This window comes from Passer domesticus, chromosome 3 (genome assembly GCF_036417665.1).
Source record: "Passer domesticus isolate bPasDom1 chromosome 3, bPasDom1.hap1, whole genome shotgun sequence".
In the NCBI taxonomy this organism is placed as follows: Eukaryota; Metazoa; Chordata; class Aves; order Passeriformes; family Passeridae; genus Passer; species Passer domesticus.
This window is the reverse complement of record NC_087476.1, coordinates 85,954,622-85,972,359: the sequence shown is the minus strand read 5'-3', so window position 1 is coordinate 85,972,359 and position 17,738 is coordinate 85,954,622. Positions and strand designations below refer to the sequence as shown.

General features: G+C 40.9%; 2 protein-coding genes across 4 annotated transcripts in view; one reads left to right on the top strand and one right to left on the bottom strand.

The window, feature by feature from the left end:
• MIA3 (MIA SH3 domain ER export factor 3) overlaps window positions 1-11,428 on the top strand; it is a 28,089-nt gene extending 16,661 nt beyond the window's left edge. The window contains exons 9-29 of the mRNA XM_064415784.1: window positions 150-171; window positions 2,183-2,271; window positions 2,423-2,500; window positions 2,596-2,706; window positions 3,530-3,601; window positions 3,807-3,911; window positions 4,703-4,825; window positions 4,930-5,047; window positions 5,707-5,762; window positions 5,843-5,933; window positions 6,043-6,181; window positions 7,807-7,908; window positions 8,010-8,070; window positions 8,191-8,226; window positions 8,318-8,385; window positions 8,639-8,736; window positions 8,847-8,978; window positions 9,181-9,249; window positions 9,343-9,419; window positions 10,247-10,412; window positions 10,764-11,428. Of these exons, the coding sequence (XP_064271854.1) occupies window positions 150-171; window positions 2,183-2,271; window positions 2,423-2,500; window positions 2,596-2,706; window positions 3,530-3,601; window positions 3,807-3,911; window positions 4,703-4,825; window positions 4,930-5,047; window positions 5,707-5,762; window positions 5,843-5,933; window positions 6,043-6,181; window positions 7,807-7,908; window positions 8,010-8,070; window positions 8,191-8,226; window positions 8,318-8,385; window positions 8,639-8,736; window positions 8,847-8,978; window positions 9,181-9,249; window positions 9,343-9,419; window positions 10,247-10,412; window positions 10,764-11,008 (2,058 nt within the window). The 3' untranslated portion in view covers window positions 11,009-11,428. The remainder of the gene's footprint in view (window positions 1-149; window positions 172-2,182; window positions 2,272-2,422; window positions 2,501-2,595; window positions 2,707-3,529; window positions 3,602-3,806; window positions 3,912-4,702; window positions 4,826-4,929; window positions 5,048-5,706; window positions 5,763-5,842; window positions 5,934-6,042; window positions 6,182-7,806; window positions 7,909-8,009; window positions 8,071-8,190; window positions 8,227-8,317; window positions 8,386-8,638; window positions 8,737-8,846; window positions 8,979-9,180; window positions 9,250-9,342; window positions 9,420-10,246; window positions 10,413-10,763) is intronic.
• A 1,037-nt stretch (window positions 11,429-12,465) lies between these two features.
• AIDA (axin interactor, dorsalization associated) overlaps window positions 12,466-17,738 on the bottom strand; it is a 29,062-nt gene continuing 23,789 nt past the window's right edge. For all 3 annotated transcript variants that reach the window (XM_064414108.1, XM_064414109.1, XM_064414111.1), the window contains 3 exons: window positions 16,497-16,619; window positions 15,583-15,700; window positions 12,466-14,714 (listed from right to left, as the gene is read on the bottom strand). In XM_064414108.1, the coding sequence (XP_064270178.1) occupies window positions 14,618-14,714; window positions 15,583-15,700; window positions 16,497-16,619 (338 nt within the window). In that variant the 3' untranslated portion in view covers window positions 12,466-14,617. The remainder of the gene's footprint in view (window positions 14,715-15,582; window positions 15,701-16,496; window positions 16,620-17,738) is intronic.

Here is a 17,738-nt window from a genome sequence, read left to right as displayed (position 1 = left end):
AACACTCATTGGCAGTGATAGATATGTTTTCCATATGCTGCTTTAACCTGCATGGAAGTGGGCACTCTTTTCCATAGGGAATATTAATAACATTTTTCACTTAGCACTTTTTATGCCTAATCTTCTTATTTGTTTGTTCTTTTCTATAGGTAAAGAGTAGAATGTATCAAGGTAAGTTTCTCTCTACTTTTCAGTGTAGTTGATGCTTAGGCATTAGTTTTGAATATTTATACTGTTTCAGAGGACCAAGTATCCATTTTCACTCCCTTTCAAGGAGAATGCTCAGTCCAAGGTTACAGTGTAAGCTTGACCAGTTGATACTTAGTTGAATTTGAGGGTTTAAATTTTGTCTTTGATAATGCTTTAATCAGGAGAAACAATGCAACTTGCACCTGTGAAATAAAGGGCAAGGAAAAGATCCACTTTGCTCAACATAAATGTGAACCACTGGTTCATGGGGCAGAGTTTGTTTTTGTTTTCTGACCAGCAGTGGGTCTACCTTTGCTTGCTGTTTCTCTCAGAAAGCAGGAGCTGCTTCCTTTTGTTTTTTGGATTGAGGGGAGCCTGAAACTGGTTGCTGTGCAGTTGCAAAGAGACACTCTTAGATGTAGATCTAAATATGCAGGCATTCCTGTGTCCAGCACATCACTTTTTACATGAGTTTTTCTCTGGCTTCAGGTTTATAAAATTAAAGTGTACTGAATAGAAAAAAAAAATCAAAGTAGGGTGATTGCTGGAATTCATAATTGAATAAAAAATGCAAATTGAAAGAATTGTCTTCATAGGAACTCTGTCTTTTCCTCCCTCACATTTTACTTACCAGTCATTTCTCTCTAGTTTCATTGTGGTTATACTGCAGTTTCCTTCTGCACAGCGCAGAATTAATGAGCTGAAAAAAGCCCATCTTAGATCTCTGAGGTGATTTCTGTAGTGCAGGAAGAACATTGTTACTGGTGGTGCAGAAAATAATTATTTAGCAGCCTTCCCTAAAAAATCAAGGAACATGGATTTAATTCCACCACCCAAATACTCTTCTCTTTGATGCTGTATAGGAACTACTAAAGATCAGAACAAATAGATATTCTTCAAGTATGATACAGGCCACATTGTTTTTCAAATCTTTCTCCAAAATAGAGGAATACTAACAGTGACAAAAATGCTTTAAAACATAGATTACATTTGGAGTCCCAAGAATAAAAATCTATTATCTTCATTTAATGATAGTAGTAAAATTGGGAGCCCAAGCTAATGCAGGGACTGCTGCTTCCCTTAAACTGCTGAGAGCTATCTTCAGCCTTGGCAGCCACTTGCTGTCTCTCTTTTCCCAGAGTGGGAAAGGCCTGGAATTCATTGTCTCAGGAGCCCTCATGTGGGAGGGAAAGGAGGAGTAGCAGTTGCCATTGCACTCAGTAGGATGCAATTTGAGCAGCCAGTGCTCCTTGTTGTGCTGCAGAGTTTGCTGTGAGGCAAATAGTGCTTGAGGCAGTCAGATCCAGACCAAGGCGGCTTAGGACTTGAAAAACAACAATTGGGTGTTATTTAAATAACTTGCAATAAAATAATAAAAGTATTTTAATAGTTTTCATTGAATCCTGAGGGTAGGTTGGTGGCTTGTTTAGGATAAGAAGCAAATGCATGCCTGAAGGCTGCTGCTTGGTCCCAGCCTTGTTGAGATCTAAGCAGAGCAGCTCCTTAAGACCTACTGGTGCTGTCTCCCAGCTGTCTGTCTCTGTTCTGTTCCCAGCAGATCTTTCAGAGCTTTTATCCTCTTGCTGTCGCTGATGAAACTTCAATATTCAGCTTCAATAGAGCAGAAAGGTGGTTGTTAGGGAAGGTGTGGCATCTCCCTGAGTGTCTGAGACTGCACTGAGATCCTCACTGTCAACTCTTCCTCTGAACACACCTGAGGTGTGTGTAGCCAGCACCTCTGCTCTGGGTTCTGGGAGCAGCTTCTGTGAAGTGGATGCAGGAGCTTTGTGTCAGCTTTACTGTCTTGTTTTCACTTCTAACTTCAAGTGAAAGCTGGAAATGCAGAAAGGGTTGACTGCCAAGGAATTAATACTCTCCTGATTTATGCTTTAGTCATTACTTGAAAGTGGTCCTTGAAGTGGTAGCAATGATAGCTGGTTTTTTTCCCCAGTGTATGAAGTATAGTTACTGTAAGCTTTCTTTTTCCTCCTAGTGACTGAAAAACAACTTGCTGAAAAGATTAAAAACCTTCTGCAAGAAAAAACAGAAATCCTAGAAAAGTTGTCAGAATATGATCAAAAGGTACTGCTCTAAGTTGTCCTTTGTTTCTTAATTTTCTATTATTGCTTTAATTACATAGTCAATACAATAGCTAACATATTTTTGTTTTCTATTAATACTGTATATTATGTTGACAATTTCCTCAGTTCTGTGTGGTTGTTTCTGTGTTTAGATAAAAGAAGCAAAGGAATCTGTGAAAGTGACCCAAGAACAAAAAGACATTCTCTCAGATGAAACTGCAGGACTTAAGGTAAGAGAAAGTTAACTGTCTCTGTACTAAAAGTAGCAATACAAATAAAAATAGTTTGCTTTAGGTTGGCCTTTTGCACCTTTTTTTTTTTTAAGGGCACTGTAAAAGAATTGGAAGAAGCAAATCAGCAGCTGGATAACAAAGTGAAAAATCTGCACACCATGCTTGAAACAGAGAGAAAAAAGAATGAGAAGAAACAGAAAAAGGTTAGAACAATTACACTTGTGTCTTACATTGTCATTAGTCTGACATGTCCTAAAAGCTAGTCATGACCTGATGGGTTAGATAGAGGTAGAACAAACAAGGTGATCTACCTCAAAAAAGAGAGATTAAATGAAATTTTAGGTTTATCCCATGATCAAAGGATTAGTCTGTTGATTTATTTTGTTTGGGGTTCTGTAGTGGTGTTTTTGTTTTTTTTGTTTTTTTTAAGACCTTGATAGGCTTGTGTGGTTATGTGCTTTCACATACAAACAGGTGCATTCAAGTCATGGGCTAGTCTGATACTTCCTAGCTGGAGCCAGGAAGTTCCTTGGCAATATAAGCTGAAGGCTTCAGTTTGGGAAGAGACATTTTCTTGTACTCAGAGCGGCATTTAGTTCTACAGTAAGTGTGAAGATCTCTGAACTGCCCCTCTTTCTTGTTGTCCAGAGATACTTGTTTTCTCTTTCTTCATTTTAAAGCCCGATTTTCTGTATCAACAAGGTCTTTAGCCTTGTTTTGGTCAAAGGTTGCTGCTAATGATAGCAGTTCCTCTCGTTGTGGGCTGCACAGGTGTACAGGGAACTTCCTGGCCACAGACAGGTGGAGTCAGGGGTAGAAGTTGATTTGAATATGCTGAGTGTTTCTATTCCTTACCTTGTTGATAAGGTAGTGCTATGTTGCTGCCAGCAAATGGATGCTTGAAATAGAAGTTTGTTTGTGTTTTGACTTTGCTTTTATGCTTCCAGAAGACACAGGTTAAATAATTACTTCAGGCTGAGGTTTATGCCAGGATAACACTTAAGTCACTGCTCATCTTTTTCTTAGCTCTCTGAAACCCAGAAGTCCTTGGAGAAGCTTGAGGAAGCTATCACTATGCATTCTGCAGAGCTTTCAGAGGTAAAGAATTATTTACACCCCCTCAACAGTCACAAGTTTTTGTACCAGGAAAATTCTTATCTATGGAATAGAAAATGCTGGCTTGGCAGGTTGCAGGTTGTTTGTGCATATGTACCTTTTTCTTTTCCATTTAACCAGTTTTTTGTAGCTGTTGCTCCACTGTAGTTTGACTTTGTTTTCTTGTTCCTTTTTGTTTTGTGTGTAGGTGCAGATAGCCCTTAATGAAGCGAAACTGAGTGAAGAAAAGGTGAAATCTGAGCTTCATCATGTGCAGGAAGAGAATGCTAGACTGAAAAAGAGCAAGGAGCAGGTAAGTTATGCCCAGGCCAGGCAACCTTGTCTTTTAAACAAAATATCTGGCTTTTATTCCTGGTTTTTTTGAGTGTAGCTTCAGCATGTCTCTGTTTTCTTAACATGGCAGAATTCCATGTTTTCTATTACCACGATGAAATTCAAATACTTTGTGCCTGCTTGCACAGGCTGTTTGTGCAGCTGAGCCATATCTCTCTTATGAAGGCTTTGCCAGTTCACCTGATGCAGTTTTTGTTAGCAAAGTCACAGAAAGTCTGTGCTGAGGTGATAGTCAAGGCATGATGGAGATATTGCCACTTGGGATCCGGGCTCAGGGAGGTAACTGTGAAGAATTGCCGGAAAGTATTTCAGAAAGCAAAGGTAACGGGGAGGAGTTTTAGCCCTGGAATGTCAAGACGTTTTTTTTTCCAAATAATTGTAAATATCTGTTTTCTTTCTTTATATGTGAAGTATGTGACTTTTTAAGGCATGTGTTTTGGTTACCTCTGGACTGCAATTAATTTCCTCATATTTTGAGGTGTGTGAGCATTTTGGTGTTGGGATGTTAGCTGAGAAAATGTCAAATTTGTAAAGCCACCTAATAATGAACTACAGAAAGATTGCCAGCATCCAGTTCTGCCAGTGGAACAGCAATGAGCCTGATAACTGAAGTTTACCCTTTATCTGTGGTAACTGATCACCATGGGTTTACCCTTTATCACCAGAGCTGGTGGTAAAGTAGACTTTAATTACATACACCATGCACTAAAAATACAGCAAATAATCATCTTGCCTTGGTACTTCATACAGCTGCTAAAAGAAGCTGAAGGTTGGAGTGAGAGGCATTCTGAGCTCCATGAGCAGATTCAACTGTATCAGAAATCTCAGAAGGACATAGAAGAGACACTTGCCTACAAAGAAAATGAAATTGAAGTAAGTTCTCTGTAATCAGCTTGCTTTCAATATTATGCATCATAAAATACTCTGTCATACCTCACAAAAATGCAGGGCAATTGAACCTTTGATTTCTTTACTAGGTTTTAACCAATTGCATTATGCAGTTGAAGCATCTGGACATGGATTCAGAGGGCAAGAAGGATGACAGAGGGCCTGAGTGGAGCCCAGAGGATGATCTGGCCAATGGAGAGTTGCCAGGTACAGTTATCCCACCTGAGGATCACATGGTGCTCTGCTCATGGCATGTTAGAGAGGGAACAAGAGGAATCCATGCATATAGAGATACCAGCTTGAATCCTCAAAAACAAAATGTCCCTAACTGAAGGGAGGAACTGGCTACAAGGTCAATAATTGCTTTTAGGTTAACTTTTAGGTAATCCATGAGTGTTGTGATACAGTTGTAAAGACTGTGTATAAAGGTTGGTAATTAAGAGCATTCCTAAAGCTGAGAGTCTCAACTTTGTTGTTCTGGTACATTTATCTTGGAGATGAATTTTTAATGAGCTTTCTGCTTGCCTCCAGATAAATAATTTAGATAATCACATTTTTTAAGTCTGAAAGACCAAAATAGATGTTTTCAAAGCTATTCAGACAATTTGTCATTTGTGATGTTGCACATGTATTTGCTGCATCTTTGGTTTTGAAATCCTTTTTGGTTCCTTTTTTTTTTCCCTTTTTTTCTACTTAAAGTATGTGTGGGCTGGAAATTCCCACTTCTTGATGTTTTTGTTATTTTTTTTCTTTTGACCATGTAAGTATGTAGGGATTAACGTGTAGGGAGTGTTACTTTTAACAGTGGTCCACATACTTGCTCATGATTAAAAAACAGGGAAAACAAAGATATTTTCCTCTTTTAGATATTGAAAGTGAGAAGATGAGGACTCAGATTAAGCAGATGATGGATGTCTCCAGGGTATGTTGCACAAGTATCTAATTATTGCAGTCACATTGCTGCTATTCCTACAATCATAAACTCCCTGCTCCTTTTTTCAGGTCAAAACAATGTTGTCCATAGTTGAAGAAGACAGAAATCTTCTGCAATGCAAACTGAATGATGAAGTAACAGCAAGACATGAGCTGGAAGGTAGGTTTAGCAAAATAACTGCTTACGATGAAGTGCTGTTGGTGGCTTAAAAAGAAACAGAGTATGTAAGTAGCCATCATGGTTCTTACTGCAACTGCTTCTCCAACAGAGAAGATAAAAACATTGGAACATGATTCCTGTTCACTGCAGTCAGCCAAAACTCAACTGGAAAATGAATGCAAAACTCTTCAGCAGAAAGTGGAGATACTTGGTGAACTGTACCAGCAGAAGGAGATGGCACTCCAGAAGTAAGCCTTTCCTTACTCTGTCTGTTGTATCATGGGCACTGCCCAAATGCTTTTTGCTCAGAAGAATCAAAGAACTTGGAAGTTGTGGTTGGAATGAGTGATGGCAACCTTTTCAATACAGTTGAAGCTGGTATCCTTTCTTCACTTTTGCAACCATTCCAGAAATTCTAAAAATTCTTTTTAGACTGTGCAATATAGTGCACACACTATATTGCCTTCTACTTTTAAACATCTGGAGAGGGTGGATGGGTGGCTTGGTCTGCAAATTCTGTGGTTGTTCTGTTACATCATGCAGAAGTGTCAAGGAGAACATAGGGACCATTAAGATTTCTTTGTGTTACTCTGATTTCTTTTCAGTGAGTCTAATTCTCATAATGTAGAAACTTTAGTATTTCAGCCTTGTGAGCTTCTTGCATTCTCAATGGGCTAAATGAAGGCTGAATTGGTGATGGCAGTTGAGAGGAATGAATTGCCAGTGGTGAGGCTCTGCTCTGTATGTCTTCATTCCTCATTAATTTATTTACTTACTGAAATGTCTGTAATACCATCTCAGTTTTGTGGGTAAAAATTGAGAATAGGATTCAGGGACATTCTCAGCTAAATTCTGTAGAAAAGCTGAAATTATGATGGAGAAGCAGTTGAAGTTCCTATGGTTTAAGTGTGTTGGTTGGGGGAAGCACATAGTTGGAAATGAGGCTGTAATGAAACTGCCTGACCTTGCAACTTCCATGGATCCATGTGTAATAAACTTAGAATAGAAAGGTGGAAGGTAACCCACCTTTCAGGGAAAACTTCATCTTGACCTCTATGAAGAATTTCTGTTCCTTCCAAAACATACATGAGACTGTTACACTGTCTGTTAGTACTTCTTAATGAGGATGAAGAACTTGCAAATTTTTTTTCTGGAAAACTGCTTTGACTTTTGTCCAATGAAATGGATTATGTTGAACTGGCTATTAGCAATAGTTAACTCGCTATTAGTTAAATGTTTCCAATTTTGTGGGATAGCTCTTGTAAGTTAGGAATACACTATAGACCTCTTAAATACTTCTAGAAAAATATCAAAAATAAAAAAAAAAAGAACCATGAGGTTATAAAAATACTCTGGAAATTGATTGTGCAGTGAATTGGTATGGAGAAAACTTGGAAAAAGCTTCCCACATGGTTAATAACTATTGAATGCGTTTGTCACCTGGGCCCTAAATTTGCCCCTTCTCACCACACATCCATTTCTTCGTTTCTCGAGGTTGGTGTCAGTCCAGTGGATTTCCTTGTTTGTACCTTTGTAAATCTGGATTGCAGTCTGTGGCATTGCTAGGAAAACTACAGGATCAGAAGGGATGAACTGTCTGCAATTGATAGTTTTGTCAGCTTCTGAAGATCTGTCAGAATCTTTCTAGTCAACTCTGTAATTTTAAGGTTTTATACACAAAGGGTTTGTCTGTTGGTTTCAAGAGACAGGATTTCTGTCTCTCTTTGTAAAAAATCTCTTTTTTTGTCTCTGTGATTTCACACATTATTGTAGATTTTGATATTGCCGTCATTGGCAGGGAAATACATTGATTTTGAGTTGTAATAGATGGAAAATGCTGGATTATATGGTGCATTTTTTTTCCCCTATGCAGAAAACTAACCCAGGAAGAGTACGAGCGTCAGGAGAAGGAGCAGAAATTGTGTGCTGCAGATGAAAAAGCCATGCTGGCCATCGAGGAAGTGAAAGTTTACAAGTAACTTGAATTTCTGAAGATGATGATTTTCTATTTATTTCAGCTATTGAGGAAAATTTATTCAAACGTCTTTCCTTTCCCCTCTCTTTCGTTTTGTACAGGCAAAGGATCCAAGATATGGAAGAAGAATTGCAAAAAACAGAGCGATCTTACAAAAACCAGGTAAACTTCTTGCTTGCTGGCTGTTGTGTCATCTTTTTCTGCATTATTCTAGTGCTCTGTGGTGAGTTATTGGAAATACTGGTAGTTGGATAAAAACTAAATGGCTTCTTTCCTTCTCAGATTGCTGCTCATGAGAAAAAGGCACATGACAACTGGGTAAGAGTGTTTGTTCTTTTCTGATGCCAACAGTTTATATTTGATGTCACATTGGTGCCATTAATGAAGTTGACGAAATTTTCCCTACCAGCTCATTGCCCGCTCTGCTGAGAGAGCTCTGGCTGAAGAGAAAAGAGAAGCAGCCAACCTGAGACAGAAGTAAGTACAGAACAGACCCTCTCTATTGCTCTTTGAACATGCTGGGAGTTGCCTGAGGGAGAAGCTCAGAATGTGTAGTGCATTTTTAAATTACTAATTTTAACTACTGTTAAAGTATTTTGATGGCTAAAATAACATTTCTTGGAGAAAGCTGTAACATTTTACAATGCAGTTTGCCTTGTTACATTATAATAGATACAACTCACATGTGTTGTTTGAATAATAATAAGAGACCTTTATTTTCCAAAATCAGATTAATAGAGGTAAACCAAAAAATCATCATGCTTCAAAGACCAGTCATTGTAAAGCCAACTCCAGGCAGGCCTGACCACCAGATCCCACCGCGACGAGGTAAATGCTGCTGGTTCTCCCAAAATCTTTGGAGTCAATGCATCATAAAAACACAGGGCTGTGCTAAATTGTAGAAAAGTAAATCAAGTGGTTTTATTTCATTGGCACAGGGCCCTTAAGCAGAGATGGCTCTTCTGGCCCATCACCTGTGAGTGGGGGAAATCCATCCCCCACACAGATGAATGATGTCCCTGCCCGGCCCCTCTCTGCTCCTCGAAGGGAAGGTGCACGGGGTGAATTTGGTAAGCAGTGAAACTCCCCTTTTTTGACAACTGCCTCTTAGGCTACAAACCAGGAACTCTAAGGTCAGATATTGGTTCTAGGAATGTTGATATTGATAGCTGTTTTATTAATACAGTAATGAGTGGTTGGTGGTAGGGTTTTATTAATAGAAATAGCTCAGGCTTGTATTGTTTAGGGACTCTGGTTCTCATTTCCATTAAGGTGCAATGGTGGATGGCCTCCCTTCCCCACGAAGGCCTCCAGATCTGCCTGGAAGGATGTCTGTTCCTGGTAAGTTGTGTGGTCTGCAACAAAAAGGCAATTTCAAGCCCACCTTCCCTACCCTTGGCATGGTAGGACACTTATTCATGGCTCTCTTTTTAGATATTGGGCCTGCTATGGCATCCCTAATCAGAAGTGAGCCAAGAACCTCCTCCCCTTCCACAGGAATTGATGGAGTGGTGAGTTGAGAACACCCCAGCCTTCAGGAAGCCTTTTAAATACATGATTCACTGTACTTCCTCCTGCTTCTTTAACTGTATCATGTTCTGTCTTGTCTGTATCCTGTCACTATCCCTATTTGCTGTTCAAAAAAACAACAAAAGCAACCCTCTCCCAAAGAGTCTGAAGCCCCCAGTGTAACTACAGATTCACCTTCCTCCATGGAACCAGCTGCAGTGAGTATTCCAAGGCTGGACATGGTGATGCTACTTTAACGGAGAGGAGTTACAGGCTTGGTGTTCTGAACTGCTGAATAACAACTGCTCTGTGGAACTAACCAAGGGCTGGTCCCTCTGTCTCAAAGGGCTTCTCTAATGATGAGCAGTTGCTCTCTGGTTTTTGTGGGATTGAGGCAATAAGATGTTTCTTGTTAAGGACTGTAGGCAAACACTTTGGAGTGACTACAACAATAATCCTAAGTAGCTGACTTACTTGTGGTGTTTAAGCACAATTCCATGTATAATTCAAAGTACCAGGTCCTTTAACAAAGGAGTGTCCACCAAGGACACCTCAACAGGGCTTGACCTTTTTTTAGTACAGCTTCATCTAAACAAACTTGTCTCTCTAAACTACTCATTCTTGAGTAGTACTAGCAGTGTTCTGGGATGATGATGGTGTAGTAGCTGTCCCTGTTTTCTGCCTGGTTAATGTGGTTTGGAGTGTATTTGGGTCATTTTTCTTTCTTTCCTCTTCCCCTTGTACCTGCTTGCCTCTGGGTGAGTGGTTGGATTGTTCAGCAGTGTCAGTGCTGCAGTAACTCACTGAAGTGTTACCTCATCTTGCCCAGGGTAACGCTGGTGCCAAAGGCCCCTCTCCTTTCCCTGGGACACCTCTGATGAACTCCCCAGTGATGGGGCCTCCGCCACCACCACCCATTCGCTACGGACCGCCAGGACCGCCACCTCCTCCTCTGCGGGGGCACTTCGGGCCTCGGCCTCTCCCTGGGCACCCAGGTATGGCTGCAGTGCCCTGTGCTGACACTTCACTTCCTGGAGCCTGACTGCAGGACCCAGAGCTGCTTTTCCTAAGCACATGGCTTCCTTGTGTTTCATGGGCTTTAGCTGGCTCAGTAAGCTTGGACTGGTTGAGTTTTTTCAAGCCTCCTTAATGCCAAGCTATTTTTCCTTGTTTACTCTAAAATACAGCCAAAAGTCCCTAGAATAATTTATGGGCTTTGAAGTCCTGCATGCGGTAGTGATCCATTCCAGAGCTACTCCAGAAAATGACTGAGGAACTAATCAGGTGCTTCTCTGTTTACATTAAAGCAAGATTTCATTTAACTCCATGATTTCCTTTCCTCCTAGGTTGTGGTCCTCCCTTGCTACCTCCAGCTGGAAGAGATTTCTTACCTAGTCCACGTTTGCCTCCTGGCCCACTCCCTCCTCCCCCTGATCCCAGAGGCTACACACATGGGCATCTTCCCTTCCGCCCCCTTGCCCCTCCTGGCCCCAGGGATTATCCTCCAGACCCCCGGCTACCCCTGCAGGCTTCCAGGGACTATGCTCCTTCTCCCAACAGAGACTTGCCTCCACCGGTGCCCAGGGACTGAGACCAGCTGGCCCCAAGGACTACGCACATCCCCAGAGCAGGATCCCTACCTGCAGCGCCCAGCCAGCCCTACGGACCCGGCTCCTGTGTGCACAACTCTAGGAAATGGCTCTTGATTTGAAGACACTGGTCTCATTTCAGTATATCTCAGCTTTTGCAGGATTAATTTTTATCCAGTTGCTACAGGTGTCTTATGTGCATTTATGATCACAAATTCATCCATCCACTTGGGTTGCAAGAACCTTTCTGTGATGGACTTGAACCTATTCTAAAAGTGCAATAGGAAGGAAGTACCTGTTAGGAGAGTTTTAATTCAATGTAGCCTTTGTAAGCAGTTGGCGAATGAACTAATTTCGTTAAAAATGTATATCAAATCATTTCCTGTGGAAATAATTTTTAAGTAAAATGCTATCCAACCTGCCTTCTCCATCACATCATTGAGCTGCAGTTACTGTAGACCAGGGGTTTACATGAGGACTCTGACGTTCTGGGGTTTTTTAAAAATTATGTCTGGTCAGAGATCAGAAGCACAAATGACACTGTATTCAAAGGAAAGTTATAATAAAAAGCAAAATTCCTTTTGCTAAACCCCAGACGCTTTGTTTTAGTGCCATGTTTTGTTCAGAAAGTATATTGGTTCAGTAATGTGACAGAGAATGCTATAGTTCTGAGAACAAGAATTGAATCAAGGCCAGATTAATGCTGCTGCAGGGTAACGACCATGTTAGCCTCACACTGATTTACTGTGACGGAATATGGACTTGCTTCGTGTAATGAGGACTATGAGGGATACAGCTTCCAGAGTTGGAAACCTTAATGAGGTTGTGGAGTTGACCTGTGTTTCTACAGTGCCTCTCCACTAGAGAAACTTAGAACTTCCCTAATTGCTTTCTGCTTTCAAGAGCACCTCTCAGCATGAAGTGAAGTTTGAGAACCGATTTTCATCTTCAGGGTTAAGAGCAATTCAGCTTCTTTAAAAGGAAGGCTGGATTTGGAGAGCCTTTTTTAGTTCCATCAGAAAGCAAAGTAGCTTTCTGTAAAGCAGAGTGGAGGTAGGTAAACATCTACTGCAGCTACCACCACTGAACAACTTTCAAAGCACACCCTACACTGGCAGTTCAAGTGTTAGTGCAAGCATTTGGAATTGCAGGCTGTCTCGGTGAGTAAGGTTTCTCACAAGTGCACTGTCCAAAAGGCAGCCTGAGGGAGTAAAAAAAGAAAACAATGCAGAATATTAACAATCCTACTGGGAGGCCATTACAGCTTTACTGCCAGAGTAGAAGCAGCCATTAAAATTGCCATCTTGGTGTCACATTCTTACAGTACAAGTGTAAAGTTTTAGATTTCAGGTGAAACACAAGCTGGAACATCACTGAAGCATAAAACAATCCCAAAGCCTGTGGTGTGTGCAGCAGCAGTCCTGGCACTGGGACAGTTCACAGAAAAAAAGACAAGGGATAGAAGCAACTTTAAAAATGTATTTCACACTCAACAGACATTAATTCACAATCAGTTAAATACAAAGTTCTACTTCTGTATTTAACAAAAATACTTCAAAGTTGACATTTCATATAATTGGCATTAATACAGACATCTACAAGCTGGGGAAGGGTCCAGGTAAGCAGGAGAAGCAAAGATTTGTACTTCAAGGGACAGTATCTCAGTTTGCAGGGTGGCTGATGATACACACATTGATGAATATCCACGATTAAAAGTCAAGTTTCAGCATTCACCTTGGACACACACACGCAACTGCAGTGCTTACCCTGGATGGCAGCTGGACTGAATTCCAGAATCAGCCCTTCCACCTTTTAGATCCTGCAATTCCTATGTCAGAACAAGTCATGAGCTAGCCAGGGATCACTGACAGGTAAATGGGCCAAGCTCAGATTACTTGCAACCACAGACTAATGCTTTGCTTCGTCCTTTTGCAGAGTTCAGAGGATGATTTGTATTTGGCTTTTAGCAGTGTAGGTGTTCTTCTTTAGTCTGGTGTCCAGAATGCTGCATTCAGAGGAGTTTCCATAACTCACAGGGATAGCTTGATGATCATCCATCAGCTTTAAAACCAGTGGGATATTGTAAAGATCCATAAACGGGACAATTCAACTGCCCTTTTACCCCTCCAACCAGCAGTGGAATTTGGCAAAGTGTTGCTGACTTTTGTTGTAACACCTAAATAATGTCATTCCTAGTTATATCAGAAGAAAGGCAAGAAGATTAGGACATTCAAAACCAGCTTTTTATCCTAATCAATATGGTAAAGCCAAAAATGCCCAACAGCTAAATAGAGACAGACAAACAGCATGAGGAAAAGTAACATCCCTTCCCTTAACACATGATGTAACATCTTGGGGTGAGGTGACAGAAAAGAGGAATGGATGATTCACCTGCATCCAGGCTGTTTAAAACAATTGATACTATTTTGGGAGCTGGGTCTTTAGTTAGCATAGCAGATAATTCAGGCACTAGTTAGATATACAAGAAGTTTATCAAACCATAAAGTATCATATTAAATATCCACACAAATATATGAAAGATTTGACTGGGTTCTACTTCTTTCCCTTTTTCAGGTCAAAAGGTGAATGCAAGTGTGTCATAATAAGCCAATGTCCTGCAGCTTATTATGCACCAAATAAAAAATACAGAAAATAAATGTTAATCCTATCTACTTACATTAAAAGGTAATTCTTTGAGTAAATTTCCAGACTTGCACAAAATATGCAGAGAACTGCATACAATCAGTTTCCATAAGAACAGCAGTTTCATGTAAAAGGTGGGTCAGCCTGCTAGCCAGACCTATTTTATATAAAGCTCTGGAAAATTGACACTGAGGGCCTGTCCTGCTGTCACTGCAATGGCAACACAGCCACTGCCACCAGGACAAAGCCCTGGAGAAGGCCTCTTTATCCCCCACTCACCTTTGCAAATCACTCTGTGACAAGATACAGAAAAGAATAGCTCTATTAGGGAGTAACAGTGACTGAAAAGATTATAACATGCATTCAAAACTCAGGCAAGGCTGTTCAATCATAGTTCAGTGTTCTCATCTGCAGTTGTCCTCCTCCTGACCTGACCACAGGAACTCGTGCCCACCCATCTGATCCGCATTCTCCGCTCCCTCATTTCAAAGCACTTGCAGTACCTCAAGCCACCTTGTCCTTCTCCCAGTCTTCTGTCACCCTGCCCACTCCAGAGGACTCTGAAATGCAGATGAGAGGAACTACAATAGCACAGCAGTGTAAACAGTTAGTAGGCCTGCCACATTTTTATTGCTGCAGGTTTGGCAAAGGGGCACTCTCCATTCTCAGGGGGAGCTTGAGGCAAACGGAGAACTGTTAAAGGTAAAAAGTGACGAACAGCAAATTTAGGAAAAGCAGTCAACCTATATCAGGGCTCTTGGAAAAACCTGTATCTGGAAGCTACTGAAAAAAATCTTGCACTTGGATGGTGGGCTTGTCCCTGCCCCTGAAGTAGTGCTGTGCAGTGGATGATGGTCTTGTGTGACCTACTGGCATGAACAGAGTCATCTTCCCACCCTTCAGAGCCTAAGGCTACTACACAGCTACCAGGACTTGTAGTTCAGTTCACAGAGGTCTCATAACTGGGGTCATTCCTTGTGCAATGTTTGATGGAGGTGAAGGTAAAGTGGTTTCTTGGTCAACAGTTGCAATTTCTTCCTTTTAAAGTCAGTGGGTTTTTTGTACCTGTAACCACAAGAAACTGCATTAATCCAAGCACTAATGGCTGTGCAGCAAGATGAAAGCAAACTAGAAAACTCATCCTGTAAAATCTTATTACCCTCACCTTTTAAATACATCTGACAAGGCTTGCTGTAAGCGACAGTAATGAGTAGGCTTACAGGAAGAAACAGTATTTTCTCTGGATTATTATTTTTACAGAAGAAAGATTTCAATATCTAAGTGAATGTAATATTTTTGTAAGGAGATTCCCAACATAATACTCTGGATTGTAGGAGAGACCCAGTATCAGTAACGCAGTACTTCAGGAGTACTCCAGCTGCCACAGACTAAGCACTCTTCCAAGAATTGCAAGATTCACCTTCTTCTTGAATAAAAAAAACAAACCCCATTCCCTCAGACCTTCAGCCACTCAACAAGGAGAGGATGCGCACCATAACCACTCAATACTGCTTTGAAATGTTCACAAAGTTAATTGCAAATTGGTATCTCATGCCTCAAATCAGTTTTCCTTTGCAGAAGTTTTGTACCAAAAGACTGGAGTTGATTATTTTTTTAAATGTAGCCGATCTGACAGTCAGGCTAAGCTCCAAATTAAAATCTCCCCTACAGACTTTCATTAAATTCATACAAAATTAAATTACAAATGGCAGTACTTTATTTGGAAACTGGTCTAGTTTCTGAGAAGAGGCCTTAACCATCTTACTTGCCTAAAAGCATTCTATCTTCCCCTCTTTATTGAAAATAAAATATTCCTTATGGAAGCAAATCTAATGAATCCATGAAACTTTCCTTAATACAACAAGTCACACATTGTAACTGAAGGCTGGTTCATTTCCTCTGTCATTGTCATCCATAACTGTGAGTTACTTACAGTTCTATAACAATTGCCCCAGGTTTAATTTCATCCATCTCCATGAAAGCAAAGCACTTGGTGCTAGTAAACCTTTTCTTAGGCTTGTAGTGTTTGAATTCAAAGAAAATAGCTGCACCTGGAGGGAAAATTAATAGAAAAGTTAGCAATTATGGCTAAGAGTTATCTGAAAACTTACCTGCCATTAAGTTGCTCTACTTAAATTGAAGGGAATTATCTCCCACACTTCTGTTATTTACTCAAAGGCTACACCATGTTCTTACAATGCTCATCACACTCCACAATTCAAACTCTTCACTCCATTGCTCATATCCAGGTACCAATGACTAAGCAGGTGATAAAGCAACTCAATACCTGTGTAGCAGAGCAGAATGCTCTGTTTTTATCTCTTTTCATTTCTCCCTTGCCTGCAAGCCATCCTAATGACCAGTTTGAAAGGGACAGGATGAAAAGGTCTATTTTTATCCTTGTCTGGATCTCGAGCCCTGCAGCAGCAGGTCAGGAGCAGCCGAGTGTCTGTGCTGCCAAAGCTCCTGGGCCCTGTTTAGGGTGTCTGGTACTGTTGTAATGTTGGGGGACACAAGACAGATAATGGACTTTGGACCTGGTTAACATAAGAGATTTGATAACAGGATGCCTTGGCAAAAGCAAACAGAACTTTGAAAACTAGACCTAGATTGCAAGATGATTAAATCAAACATGTTTACCAGAAAAAGAAAATCCCATTAAACTCTGCAAGCAGGAGATGTTATATGCATAAGTTTGTGCATGTGATTTTACCCTAATAATTATAGTACACCTTACCAGTCTCCCTGAAATAGTATATAAGCATTTGTATCCCACAATAAAATCAGATTCTGATCACCGAATCGGTCTTCTCCATCTCTCTCCATTGCCGACATGGTACCACATACCTTTTGTTAGTCTTTCAATGTGTTTCTGAATCTCAATGTCCACATTAAAATGGATGTATGTGTCCTCCTTCCTCAAAGCCACAGGAGTATCCTGCACAGGAGTCAGATCTATCCCATTCAAATCTGCAGGAAAGAAACAGCATGAGAATGGCAGAAGCTTCTCAGACTTCAAGGTTCAGCTTTAAGAGTTTTATAAATCTCTCCTAATCCTGCCACAAAAAGTTAATCCACACCTGGATGTTTCCACAAAATCTAAAAAAGGAGCAATCATACCCCTTCACAATCAGTTAATTTTCTTTCTGAGTACAACACGAAAACAGCTAAAGTTCCAGCAATATTTCACATTAAAAATTGTAGTTATCCCTCTTTTTATTTTTAAGAGTGCATTTTCTTTCTGCTGTCAGCAAGAGATTCCATTCCCTGTGCACACAGGACTCCAGAAGAGCTCCAGCCCAAGTGGGATACACACCAAAGACAGCCCTCCACACAGGGTCTGCAGGGCACAGCTGGGACAGCTCATACATCCTGTGTGTGCCCGCCTTTGTCCCTAGACACAACAAACATTATTCCTCTTGGGTTTTCCACAGAGGCATTTGTAGGACTGTGGGCTGGACTCCAGCTCTCAGCACCAGCCCCATGTTTTGCTGCTCTGGCACAGCCAATATAGTTTCTCACTAAGGTTCTGCTGTTTCCAGGGGTATGTTTGTCCTGTCCTTCCTCTCATTCCCAATCCTTTTCCCTCTGGCAGAGGAAGTTGCTAACAATGCGGCCAAGATTACAGATATGGAGTGCACATGTTGTGCTTGATGCTCAGGCTAAGGCCCTGGAGCACCAGTGATTCTCTTCATCCATGACATGGGCTGGGATTGCCAGTGCTGCATCAGGAACAAACCTCTCTCCAAACCTGCAGAAGAGCAGCTTGGTTTAAAACCAAGGAAATCAGCTACTAAGTGTCTTCAGACTCCTAACAGTGGAAAAATGAGTCCTCTGATTTACTTTGCCTGACCAAAAATTTTGGAAAATAAAAGTATCAAAAGACAACATTAGCAGACTCAGCTATACCCTGCCCACACTCTCACTGTTTGATCCTATTTTCTACCTCATTACTTGGCAGCAACCATTTATAAATAAATTAGTTTGGAAACAGGGAGCATTATGTTAACAGAGACTTGCTGGGAAAGCAAGCCCAGCAATAGAGTGTCTCCTTTAGCTCCAGAAGGGAAATGCGAGCTACAGGAGCAG